General features: G+C 34.7%; 1 protein-coding gene across 8 annotated transcripts in view; it reads right to left on the reverse strand.

Moving 5' to 3' along the window:
* The window catches only part of LOC127866960 (putative E3 ubiquitin-protein ligase UBR7), a 39,190-nt gene extending 36,897 nt beyond the window's left edge, over window positions 1–2,293 (reverse strand). For all 8 annotated transcript variants that reach the window (XM_052407833.1, XM_052407831.1, XM_052407826.1 and 5 more), the window contains exon 1: window positions 2,119–2,293. In XM_052407833.1, the coding sequence (XP_052263793.1) occupies window positions 2,119–2,280 (162 nt within the window). In that variant the 5' untranslated portion in view covers window positions 2,281–2,293. The remainder of the gene's footprint in view (window positions 1–2,118) is intronic.
* Between the last annotated feature and the right edge of the window lie 12,450 nt (window positions 2,294–14,743).

The following is a 14,743-nucleotide window of genomic DNA, read 5'->3' on the forward strand; positions in this document are numbered from 1 at the left end:
AATGAACAAACAAAATAAACCCCCTTTGTAAGTTTGTTTTTAAAAAAAATCTATTTTTAGTCGTGGCGACCTTGACATTGGAGATATTGACATGATTCTTTCGTGCGACACACCGTCCCATGATGGTGAACAAATGTGCCAAATGATTTTCAAATCTCACAATGAATGACATAGTTATGGCCAGGACAAGCTCATTTATGGCCATTTTTGACCTTTGAACTCAAAGTGTGACCTTGACCTTGGAGATATCGACGTAATTATTTCGCGCGACACACCGTCCAATGATGGTGAACAAATGTGCCAAATGATTTTAAAATCTGACAATGAACGACATAGTTATGGCCCGGACAAGCTTGTTCCGCCCGCCCGCCAGCCCGCATTCGCCAATCTAATAACCAGTTTTTTCCTTCGGAAAACCTGGTTAAAAACCATAGAAGTGTTGTGAAACGTCGTTAGACGATACCGGGCCAGACGAGACATAGACTAGGCCAAACCAGAAGTGTTGTCGAGAGCTGTGCGGACTAGCATGGGCATAAGACGACCACGAGACGAAGCCATTACAACTCTCTAATTTTACTGTACATTAACCAGAATAAAGCATCTTATTAGTAAATTATCAAGGACTTGAGTTGTATACTCAAACCCGGTTAACTCGCTGGTCAGGTTGAGTCATGGTATTTCATTAGCGCCCTCTGGATTTTGCTTATAAACAAACCTGCCTGACCTTCTTGTCAAATTATACAGAAAACATCTTCGCTACAGATTGGAATCGATTTTTGGTAATTAAATGTCGTAATACTCAGACTTTAACAATATTTGAACTTTTAAAGTTCAGTTAATTGTCGCAACGAAAAAATTGGACATTGCTTGAAAATAACTGTGCTATTTATTTTATGTGTTGTCTTAAATTCCATATATTTACATTTTATATTCTTTATTGATTGTTACTTTGAATGGTATGTCAGAGCTTTGATTATTCATGTTTAATTTTAAATTGGTGCTGTTTCACCTATTTACCGCGAATCTACCAGGAGAAAATTAAACAACAATAGCAGACAGTGGTGTTGAATTTGTTTCTACGGCAGTTAATATTGAAGGTTTTTCGTCATAAAAAAGGCAGTTTTCCAATAAAGTTAAGTTAAATATGATTGTCCTTTAAATCATTTATCTGATATATGAAGATCATTTCTAGACGCAAGTGAATATTCCTCAAGTACCGCGAGTCAACGGTGTTGCAGTATATTATAAAGTAGAAACACTTCATGAAGTGTTTCTACTTAATAATACAACTCAGAAAACCAGTCCGCGTCAAAATGACTGACATTGTCAAGGAAAAATACACGAGATTTTGGCATTTACCCCAATTTGATTTTTAGCCGAATTTTCAATATTTTAAAAATGGCTTAAAATGGCGTTCCGTCTAAAATGTGTATATGACTCATATTTGCGGATATGAGCGCAAAGTGCAAATATGAACGAATAAAGGCAATATTTATGTGTTTTTTTGCAGTTTTTTGAATGAACAAATCACTGTTGAATTAAAATTCACAATATGTGATAAATCTGTTAGGACTGTCTCAAAATAGAACAATTTTATAAAAGCGGTGTTCTGACTGGTCGTTCATATTCGCGGATATGAATTTGGAGTTACTGAAATAAAAATGCCAATGAAAAACACTTTTAAATTCATTCGATCGTAACATTACACATGAGCGACGTGTATTTTTGTCACAGAACGATTTTCATATAACAAAACTAAAGGAAAATACATTTAAAAAGCCTTGTCTATTCATATCCGCACTTTTCATTCATATCCCCGGATGAGTCACATACGTAGTTTAGTCGTACCCCTAAAATGGCGAACAACAGCGCAAACCCCAAGATAAATCAATGAAAATTCTTGGTACAGCTTAGAATAGTCAAGATTTACATCAATTAGTATCTGGATTAACTGATATGGTATTGTTGCATGTAAATGAGTTGACACAAATAACAGTTGTTTAATTACTGGCTCGGTCGGTTATTGTACAACACTTAAAATTTAAAGCAAAGATCCTGGGTTCGAAATGCAAAGCCAAAGGGGTGCGAATATAATTTTTATTACGTCAAAATACTAACCAACGAATATGTGCATTGTGTGTCATCACTTCCTCCTAAAACAGCATTTGCATCGTTTTCCAATTCTTCTTCTTCTTTCAAATAATCAACCATAGATATAACAGCGTCGTTTTCATTTTCATTTTCTTCAAGCGCGTTCTCTGGTTCAATATTTTCCGCCATCTTTAAAGTTTACTTTGGGGGTTACTTTGGGTGACATTACACTAAAATATTTTTATCCCTCCGTGGTACTTTCAAAAGAAGTTCGTATTTATAAAGAGTTCCTTTTTTCACGGACTAAATATACGCTCCGTGCTTTTCTCTACAAGTTGAAATGTAATTTAATAATTTCCAAGCAAAAGACGTTTGACATATATATGTTTTATTTTTGCTTATGTATTATTTTAATAAAAACTAATACGATTGAACCAGTAATATGTATGCATTATATATATATATATATATATATATATATATATATATATATATATATATTCACACATATGGCCAGTTACGGGGTCTCTGATTTAGAAATAGGTTATGGGGTTCCCACTTTAAATACATGTATCTCCATACCCTTTTTTATCCGATATAAACACGAATTAAGGTATATAGGGGTACCTACTATTATTATTGTATATAAATACGTCATTTATTTAACGTCTTATACAAGGAAATATATAGCGAACTTATTTGCGAGGTATATACAATTTCAATTTCAGACCTGATTGTGGTTTTCGATTTAAGACCTTATTGTGAGATTTGATTGCATTACCTCCCCTACACCCCCCTCATAGTAATTAAAGGAGCCTAGATTGCGGGGTTGTATATAGACCCCGTTTTTTATATTGACCTCGTAAGTACAGTCTGAAAACTACAGAGACCGCGTAACTGGCACTATGTATTGGTATATATATATATATATATATATATATATATATATATATATATATATATATATATATATATATATATATATATATATATATATATATATATATACAATATATATTGTCTAACTCCCCTTACGGGTATTATTGACAGGTGCGCAGTCAGTGCAGATAAAAGTGTTAAAAGTGAAAAAGAGTGAAAGATAAAAATATGTTAGAATTATTATAAGGTGAGGTGATTTAAGATTAAAAACTGGTAAAAACATGTATCCCGGAGTTCAAGGGGCAGAAGGGGAAAGCAGGGACTGCTATATATCTTCGAATACTGCTGTACTACCCGTTCGAGTATTATTAACAGATAGCACTGTCAGTGCAAGAAAAAGATTTATACAATATTGTACGATAAAAGATATGACAGTGAGATGTCAAAAAAAGAAAATAAGGCTGAAACAAAGTTTGAAACTGTTAGTAAATGTATAGACAATAGTTAAAATCAGGTTAAAAACATACTCTGCTGCAACTAATTGTATGAAATTTGGCCTACTGCCAGCTTGAAGGATTCAAGCGTTGGCAGGAGGACAGTTTCTGATAGGAGGTTGTTCCATAGTATGACAGTGCTGGGAAAATAAGACAATTTATAATAGCAACTGTGTGAATCTGCCTATAAGCTAAAGGATGTGTATGGCGAGTCAATCTCATGGGTTTTTCAAAATAGGTGGGGACGGGGACAGCTACTAATGAATAGACAATATTGTAAAATAATACTAATTTAGCATCAGTCCGTCTGTTCTCTAGAGATCTTATACCAAGTGGCTATTGCATGTATGAGACACCATCATTAGTGGAATAGCTGTTATTTATTCCTCTGAGTGCTCTTCTCTGAACCATTTCGATTTTATTGATGTTTTGTTTAGTGTATGGCGACCAGACTGGAGACGCTTATTCTAATTTGGGCATGACAAGAGTTTTATAGGCAGTTTCTTTTACTTGTTTGTTCTTAGTTTGGATGTTACGTTTATTATAAGGAAATCAAGTGTTCTATTTGCTGTTGTACACATTCTGTTTATATGAGTGTTGAAAGAAAGGTCTTCGGATAAGTCTACACCTAAGTATTTTGCACTTGGTACGGTTTCAAGGATATAGCCATTGGGTCATTGTCGACCTGAAATGGCTTGATGTCACTCCGGGGTGACTAGAAGCCGATTCATGTCACCCTGGGGTGACTTCAAGCCGACGCTAGTCTTCCCGGGTGACTAGAATCGGCTTCATGTCACCCTAGGGTGACATGAATCGGCTTGAAGTCACCCTAGGGTGACAAGAATCGGCTTCTAGTCACCCCCGTGTGACTTGTGGGCCATTTTAGGTCGACAATGATCCAATAAGCCTAACTGACATATATTTAAAACTGTGTGAATCAATTGCTTAACATCTACAATGAGTTTTAAAAAAAAAGATGCAAATAAGCTGGCAATTTACTAAGCTTCAGAACGGATATAATTATGAAACCTCAAAGTTCAATGAAAATGATCTTAAATGCATCAGAGTGGGCATACATCAGCTGTATTAGCGAGCTTTTAAGTTTATGAACTGCACTCCTGTCATATCTTGATATCTTTGGCACTGCACCGGGTCATATCATTTTTTCATCAACATGTTGAATGTAAAGTCGAATTTCTCCACCAATACGATTTTTTTTAAGAAACCCTTGCGGATATGTTAGTCAGGGACATAAGTTGATATAATTTTCGGTGCAAAAACATTTTCACTGGCATACCTTTAAAGAAATTTTTATATAAAGTGCTAAATAGGGTCTGCATCGTCGACTCCAATTAGCCATATTCCAATAAATCCTGAATAATAATAACCAGGATTTTTCTAACATACATGATAATTCCTCCTTTGCGTTTACCAAAAGATATTTTAATTCAAAATCAAAAATGCCTTTAAACAATTATAAAACTGGATTTACTTACCCTACCGAAATTAAGCAAAATGGATCGGCAACTTTTCCAAGCACATCCAACTTTTCACAGCATATCGGGTTTCCGGGGATGGTTAAGGCTGATAGAAATGTCAGGCATTGATGGGTACTTGCTTCTGAGATGAAAGGGGAGATCAGCATCACAAAAATATATCTGCATGACTCGAATTTCTGTGAAAACCCGATAATGATAATCTGTTGTTTTTTAAGTCTTTGGTTACAGAAACCAAGTAAAAACCTTAACCTATTAGTGGTTTTTAACCCCTGATGCTCGAATGGTCATTGTCGGCTCGGGTACTACTTAAATGTACACCGGGTACTCTTAAGAGTATACTTAAGGTAGCGCACCTCTAATGATTTCCCGCGATTTCTTCGAAGGTTGAAGAGCCTACTATTAGGTGCCGTAGCCTAGTGGTTAAGGCGATAGACTAGAAATCTTTTGGGATATTCCCGCGCAGGTTCGAATCCTGCCGACGACGTATACTTTTTTGCGACGCGTTTTATTTATTTTCTAACGTAATTTGATTTAATATGGCATATTAGCTATATTTATTGTTAAATATGTTGCAATTTTTATGCACATTCTTCAATTATTAAAATTAAAACAACGTTATGGCGAAATTGGGTGATTTACTGTTGAAAATACGAACCATGCATGTTGCATTTTTATTTTTATTTCAAAAAGTAAACGGTAAATCTGTCTATTTCTTGGTATTTTTTGCTGTATATAGTGTTTCTATAAAAACTAAGTTTAAAATATGACTTAAATGATACTATTTTGAAATTTATGACACTTTGTTTTTAACCGACCCAATTTTTACTTGGCTGAAATCACTTACATTTCATGGCGCTCTTCCATAGATAAAAATTTGTAAAAAATAACTGTCTGTAAAAGAATACTTATTTCATCTTGTTTAAAATTTAAACACCTTTACAGCATCTGTACACACCAACTGCATGCCCATATTTGGAAATTTGAATGAATTATGGAACTTTTATATACCGCAGGGGTGAAAATAAAATGGACAAAAGCCGAGCGTGGGGGTGGTTTTGAAAAAATCGGTATATTTTTTTAAAAAGCATGGAAAGCCTACCTACAAATTTGCATGTAGTTCAGTGAAATGATGCTGATTAAGAAAATAATTACTTAGATTATATTTGGATATGTGCCCATTAGAGGTGCGCTACCTTAAGAGTACCCCGGGTACGGTTAATCTACTAAAACGTACCCGGAAATTCTAACGCTAAAAGAGTCGTTGTCGGCTTAAAAATATTGTCATATTAATGTTAATATTTTGTAAAATGATCTCTATATCATCGAAACTCCTACTACAAAAAGCATGTTGAGGCAGGTTTTATTCGAAGTGAAATCTGTTTCGTATTCCGTAGCGGGTTTTACGACATCGGATTTTTTGCGGAAATAAAATTCAGGTATAGTCTAAACTGGTCGGGTACGTGTTTTATATATTTTCCGTACCTAGGGTACACTTAAGTTTACTTAAGAGTATCCTGGGTACATTTAAGTAGAGCCCAAGCCGACAACGACCATTCGAGCATCAGTTTGACCATGGGATTAAAACCACTTATCGACCGGCGACGAGATTTCAGTCACATGAGAAAGTGACACGCGTCATCTAATCGTGATAATCTTATCTGCACATGTGCAGGCATGTACGTGGTGTCACAGGAATATCAGTAAAGCTGTATTGACCATTGTCGGCTCGGGTACTACTTAAATGTACCCCGGGTACTGTTAAGTTTACTTAAGCTCATTGGGTCATTTAAGATTAGATTCGGCTTGAAGTCTTCCCCGGATGACAAGAATCGGGTTCATGTCACCCCCGGATGACTACAATCGGCTTCATGTCACCCGGGGTGACTAGCATCGGCTTGAAGTCACCCTAGGGTGACAAGAATCGGCGTCTAGTCAACCCCGGGTGACTTGTGGGCCATTTCAGGTCGACAATTACCCATTGAGTGTAGCTCATTGGGCCATTGTCGACTAGAATCGGCTTGAAGTCACCCCCCGGTTACATGAATCGGCTTCATGTCACACCCGAGTAACTACAATCGGCTTCATGTCAACCGGGGGAGAGTAGCATCGGCTTGAAGTCACCCTAGGGTGACAATAATCGGCTTCTAGTCATCCCCCGGGTGACTTGTGGGCCATTTCAGGTCGACAATGACCCATTGAGCTACACTAAAAAGTAATCCGAGTACGGAAAATATACTGAAACGTACCCCATTGTGTCACACCGGTCTTACTGACAATAACGTAGTGACGTCACCATCTATGTATAGAATGAAACGTACCCCGGATGTATACGGTTTATAACGCTAAATTGGTCGTTGTCGACTTTTTTAAAATTAATTATGTTCATATTTATTTCAAAATTCTGTAAAATGGCCTCTACCGGGTATATCATCGAAACTCCTGCATAAAAAAGCATTTGGATGATTTTTTTTTTAAGAATTTTGTTTCGTATTAGGTAGCGAGTTTTACGACATCGGATTATAGGCGGGAATAAACTCGGATACAGTCTACATTGGCCGGGTACGTGTTAGTATATTTTCCGTACCCGGGGTACATTAAAGTATCCTTAAGAGTACACGGGTAACATGTATGCAGTACCCGAGCCGACAACGACCAATCGAGCATCAGCAAATGCCCTTAAGCCACAATTGGGACATGGTCCCCCTTGAAGAGAATGTGTTTTCGCCTCTATCGCAGATGTGTATTAAAAATGTTTGTTGGCATGCTAACATTATTTAGCAGAAATAAGTGAAAGCAAAATAGATATATCTGTTTCCTGTGTTACAGTATAATAACAAAAATATTTGTTTCCTGTGTTACAGTTAAATAAAAAACACTTTATTTGGAAAATTATATAAAGAAATATATCAGTTTAAGAAATATAGAGAACATCGCCGGAACAGTTTGATATTAATTCATATATTATATTTCAGCCGTTAGTTTGTTACATTAATTTTTGAAATGATACTCGACAAAGAAACTTACATAAAAGAACAGTTTAAGGCAAAGGCAGGTATGAACTTTTCAATAAAATCTTTCGAAGTTTCTCCACTGAATATCATCTGAACTACTTCAGTTTGAATCGCTTAATAAATGCTTGACTATAGCTTTTTATATTACCCCCTGAATATTCAAACATTAAATGTTATTGTAGAAATAGTAAAGTTGAGGGCACAGGCGGATGCGTACTTTTCAATAAGAAAATATGTATCGGCTTGAAATGTTAGAAATATTCGCTTATGAATATCTACGAGACTATTCACATTAAAATAAAAATGTTCATTCTTATATTACCTTTAGAATGATACGTAAATCAGAAATATTTATAGAGAAACAATAGAGTTTTAGGCAAAATGCGGATATGTATACGTTTCAATAAGAAAATCTGCATCGGCATGAAATGTTACAAAGATTCGCTTATCAATATCTCCGAGACTACCGGTATTCACGTTTGAATCAAAAAGTTTTCGAAGCCGCGTACATTTTTATATTACTTTTATAATGGCATACGCATAGGCAGATATGTAATTTTTACTAATATAATCTACACCAGCCTGAAATGTTACAAAGATTCCCTTATAAATATCTCCGAGGCTTTTGCGTTTACATAAAAAAGTTTTCTTAGCCTTGTACATGTTTAAATTAGCTTAAAAGTGAATGGAGAGTAAGTTGGTTCCTTTTTCCTAGTTCCTTATTCCTTATTCGAATAAGGAATAAGGAACAGTTCCTTATTCCTTATTCACGATTTCTTATTCGAATAAGGAATAAGTAACAGTTCATTATTCCTTATTCACGCTTAACATATTTGACTAAGCTTTTTAAGAAAAATAATGCAATCAATTCTTAATTAAATCAAAACTAAATAACAAGAATACATTTAATTTGTGTATAACGATACATATTCATGTTTCTTCTTAGCGTTTTAATAGGATTTCTTGTATAACCCGAGCCGGCATTATCTAATTCGAATTCTAGCTTCAAATCAACCAAACCTTAAGCCTGTATACTTATTTAACGTTTATGTGATATAAAAATGCAATCTAGTACATTTCCTAATATTTGTTTTCATTTAAACTCCATTTCCTTTTTCGCGGCCGAATACGGAAAAGGGAACCAGTTCCTTATTCCTTATTCATTCCTTATAAGGAGCCTGCATTTTCTTACTTAAACATCAATGACATTGATAAAATTGTTCAACATATACATGAACATCATTATATACATGTATATACATAGGTTGGATATTTAAAATACATATATCAATACATTTCTACTAAGTTTTAAGTAATGATAAACCAGTTCCTTTTTCAGTTTGAATAAGGAATAAGGAACTGCTTCCCTATTCCTTATTGAAATCGAATAAGGAACTGGAATGTTCTTACTATAAATGATAAATCAAAATCGAATAAGGAACGGCATTGTCTTACTAAACAAAAACATAAATAGGAATCAAAGAGATCAATAAATCAATGAAAATCACTGTAAATATAGGTTGGGTATAACACATATTTATTGAGGTACATTTCTACTTATTTTAGTTTACTTATAACCCAGTTCCTTATTCGATTTCAATGAGGAATAAGGAACTGATTCCTTATTCCTTATTCAAATCGAATAAGGAAATGCCATTTTCTTGCCAAAAAAGATAAATTAAAGTGAACCAAAGAGCTCAATACATCAATGAAAATCATTATTAATGTAGATTGGGCATCAAAAATATGTATTATAGTACATGTCTTCTTTTTTTTATTTAATTATAGCCTAGTTCCTTATTCGGTTCGAATAAGGAATAAGGAACTGATTCCTTATTCCTTATTCAAATCGAATAAGGAACTGGCGATTTCTTAATTAAAAATAAGTGAAAATGAATCACTGAGATCAATAAATCATGAAAACCACTGTTAATGTAGGTTGGGTATAACAAAATAGCTATTGAAGTACATTTCTACTTAGTTTCATTTAATTATAACCCAGTTCCTTTTTCGATACTCAGCTATCGGATAGTCTTGGCCAAAGGTAAAGTCCAGATAAAACTTCAAAAAATGTATCAGAGATATAAATTTAAAAAAACCTCACATTTAACATAGCCAATAATTACGAATATAAAGCTGCGCTATGATAGAATGATCCGAATTAAAGTATCCGAAATTATGGCATCTGAATAAGGAATTAGTAATAAGTTAGTTCCTTATTCGGAAGCCCGTATTTCGGACAATCACTTTCAGATATTTTATTTTTTAGATGTGTGTGTGTTATTTAAGCTTGATTATGTTATATGGATGTATTCTGTCACATTTCTATTGTATATTCTATTTGACGAAATACGCTGAAAACAAATATTATCAAGACGATATTAAGGAAATGGCATTGTTCTACTCAAACATAAATTAAAATTTACCAAAGAATACTAAATGTCAATGAAATGATGGTACATGTAAAAAAATATTTATTGAAATACATTGCTGCTTAGTTTTATTTAATGAGAATCCAGCTCCTTATTCGGTTTGAAATAGGAATAAGGAACTGGCTCCTTATTCCTTATTCAAATCAAATAAGGAACTGGCGATTTCTTAATAAAAAAATAAAAGAAAATGAACCAAAGAGACCAATAAATCAATGGCAATCATTGTTTTTTACGTTGTGTATCCAAAACATTAACTGCAGTACATTTCTACTTTTTATTTATTTACTTATAACCCAGTTCCTTATTCGATTTCAATAAGGAATAAGGAACTGGTCCCTTATTCCTTATTCAAATCGAATAAGGAACTGCCATTTGTTACAAAAAACAACAACAATAAATCAATAAAAATCATTGTAAATGTAGGTTGGGTATCGCACATATGTATTCTTGTACATTTCTACCTAGTTTTTATGTGTAATGATGACCAGTTCCTTTTTCGCGGGTGAAAAATGACCAAAGTAACCAGCTGCACTAACTCGGAAAAATAGGACTGGTAACCACCGATACCAGCGCCATTTTGTCGCGTCCCACGATCTTTTATTGTGTGCCATTATTGAAGGTCGCCGGATGTACGGATGCATCCAAGATCGGGAAGACGCGTTTTCGGAGATATAAAATGCATTTTAATATATAAACACTCAATAAAACCTTGTATACGCATTTGTTTTTTTTATGGAAAAACAAAATACGTAGGCATCTCGATGAAACTTTCCATACTACTAGAGGCACCTGGCCGCTGCTTCCGGTGCATTATCGCCTGTATGTTGACGTCAGAGACGTCGAAAAGACGACAACGATGTACGAAATATTGGCATTCGGTACGAATACAGAGCGCAACTGTGACGCTAAGATCTGCGAGGGACTGTTAACCATCGAGGCCATCGCCGTTTTGTAGATCCCACGGCCGTTTTGTAGATCCCACGGCCATTAATCGTGTGACGAGGTTGAAAGTCGCCGGATGTATCGTTGGTCTGCATGAGCGAGAAAACGCGTATTCGCACTAAAACAAATCTACGAAGAAAACACTAGTACAGCTAGTATTCGCGCAGGTGTTTGAATATTAAATAAAATAAAATATTCAGGCCTCTCAATTAAACTTTACAGTCGACTAGTGCTTCCGGTGCAGTCTTGCTTTAATGGTGACGTGTTGAAATCTCTTTAAATCCTTAATCATATCCCTTCGTAACCGTTAACGTATGAGAACGGAATGAGCTATCTAAAACATGCATAGTAATGAGATATCGTATAGTCTTGGCCCAAGGTAAGGGTCAGATAGAACTTAAAGAACTGTATCAGAGATATAAATAAAAATCTTACATTAAACATAGACAATAATAACAAATATAAAGGATGCGGTATGCGAGAATGATCCGAATGTAAGTATCCGAAAGTATAGCCTCCGAATAAGGAATTGAGTAATAAGTTAGTTCCTTATTCGGAAGCCTGTATTTCAGACGATCACTTTCGGATTTTTTATTTTTTAGATGTTGTGTGTGTTATTTAAGCTTGATTATGTTATATGGATGGATTCTGTCACATTTCTATTGTATATTATATTTGACGATACACGCTGAAAACAATTATTATGAAGACTGTAATAAAGAAATGGAATTGTCTTACTCAAACATAAATTGAAATTAACCAAAGAATACTAAATGTGATAAAAAAACATGGTATATGTAGGTTCGAAAATAAAAATATTTATTGCAATATATTGCCACTGAGTTTTATTTAATAAAAACCCAGTTCCTTATTCGGTTTGAATAAGGAATAAGGAACTGGTTCCTTGTTCCTTATTCAAATCGAATAAGGAACTGGCATTTTCTTATTAAACAACTTAATTCAAATGACCCAAAGAAACTAATAAATCAATGAAAAGTATTTAAATGTAGGTTGGGTATCAAAAACTGTAATTGCAGTACATCTGTTCTTCGTTTTTATAATGATATCCCAGTTCCTTATTCGGTTTGAATAGGGAATAAGAAACTGGTCCCTTATTCCTTATTCAAATCGAATAAGGAACTAGCATTTCCTTGCTTATTGAATCAATTAAAACGAACCAAAGAGACCAATTTATCAATGAAAATCATTGTTTATATAGGTTGGGTATCAAAATATGTAAGGCATTACATTTCTTCTTCGGTTTTTGTTAAATGATAACCCAGATCTTTTTTTGCTACCGAATAAGGAAAAAGTAACCAGTTGGACTTACATCGCAAAAATAGAACTGGTTATCAAAAAGACCAGCGCCATTCTTTTGGTTCTCGCGACCTTTAATCGTGCGCTAATGTTTAATGTCACCGGATATACCGCTGGCATCCAAGATTGAGATAACGCGTTTTCAGTGATAGTTAGTCTATTTAAAAAGAAACACTCAATAACAGCTTGAGTACGCTTTTTATTTTAAATTGAAAAACAAAATACAGAGGCATCTCGACGAAACTAAACAGACATCTAGAGTCACCTGGGCCGCTGCTTCCGGTGCAGTCCCGCTTTTATGGTGACGTCAGTGACGTCGCACTGACGACAACGCTGTACAACCTATTGGCATTCGGTTCAAATACAGAGCGCAATTATGACGCTTAAAACGGCGAAGGACTATTAACCATCGAGACCATCGCCGTTTTTTTAGGAACCCTGGTCAATAATCGTGTGCCGAGTTTGAAGGTCCTCGTATGTACCGTTGGTCTGCATGAGCGAGAAAACGTGTATTCGCACTCAAACAAATCTCTGAAGAAAAAACACTTGTACAGCTAGTTTGCGCGCAGGTTATTGAATAATAAATAAAATGTTGAGGCATCTCGATGGAACTTTCCAGTCTACAAGAGACCGATGCTTCTCGTGCTGTCTTGCTTTTATGGTGACGTGTTGAAATCTCTTAACATCCTTAATCATATCCCTTCGTAACCGTTAACGTATGAGAACGGAATGAGATATCTAAAACATGCTTAGAAAAGAGATTTCGTGTAGTCTTGGCCAAAGGTAAGGGTCAGACAAAATTTAAAGAACTGTATCAGAGATATAAATAAAAAATCTTACATTAAACATAGCCAATAATAACGAAAATAAAGCTGCGCTATGCGAGAAATATCCGAATGTAAGTATCCGAAAGTAAAGCGTCTGAATAAGAAATTGAGTAATAAGTTAGTTCCTTATTCAGAAGAGCGATTTCGGATAATCACTTTCGGGTATTTTATTTTATAGATGCTGTGTGTGTTATTTAAACTTGATTATGTTATATGGATGTAATCTGTCACATTTCTATTGTTTATTATTTTTGACGATACACGCTGAAAACATGTATTATGAACACGATAATTAGGAAATAGAATTGTCTTACTCAAAGATAAATTAAAATTAACCAAAGAATACTAAATGTCAATGAAAATCATGGTATATGTAGGTTCGAAATTAAACATATTTATTGCAATACATCGTTACTGAGTTTTATTTAATGAAAACCCAGTTCCTTATTCGGTTTGAATAAGGAATAAGGAACTGGTTCCTTGTTTCTTTTTCAAATCGAATAAGGAACTGGCATTTTCTTATTAAACAAGTTAATTTAAATGAACCAAAGAAACCAATAAATCAATGAAACGCATTTTACATAAAGGTTGGGTATCAAAAACTTGAATTGCAGAACATCTGTACTTAGTTTTATATAATGATATCCCAGTTCCTTATTCGGTTTGAATAGGGAATAAGGAACTGGTTCCTTATTCCTTATTCAAATCGAATAAGGAACTGGCATTTCCTTGCTAAACAAACCAATTAAAATGAACCAAAGAGACCAATTAATCAATGAAAATCATTGTAAATATAGGTCGCGTATCAAAATATGTATTGCAGAACATGTCTTCTTCGGTTTTTGTTAAATGATAAGCCAGTTCCTTTTTTTGCTTCCGAGTAAGGAAAAGTAACCAGTTGGACTAACATCGGAAAAATAGGACTGGTTATCAAATAGACGAGCGCCATTTTTATTTGGTTCTCGCAACCTTTATTTTCCGCGCCAATGTTTAAGGTCACCGGATATACCGTTGGCTTCAAGATCGAAATAACGCGTTTTCAGTGATAGAAAATCTATTTAATTAGAAAAACACTCAATAAGAGCTTGAGAACGCATTTGTCATTAAAATGAATAAAAAAACGGAGGCATTCCTACGAAACTTTCCAGACTACAAGAGGCATCTGGGCCGCTCCTTCCGGTGCAGACATTTTTTATGGTGACGTCAGTGATGTCGCACTGACGACAACGCTGTTCGCAATTTTGGCATTCT

Source organism: Dreissena polymorpha, chromosome 2 (assembly GCF_020536995.1).
Source record: "Dreissena polymorpha isolate Duluth1 chromosome 2, UMN_Dpol_1.0, whole genome shotgun sequence".
NCBI lineage: Eukaryota > Metazoa > Mollusca > Bivalvia > Myida > Dreissenidae > Dreissena > Dreissena polymorpha.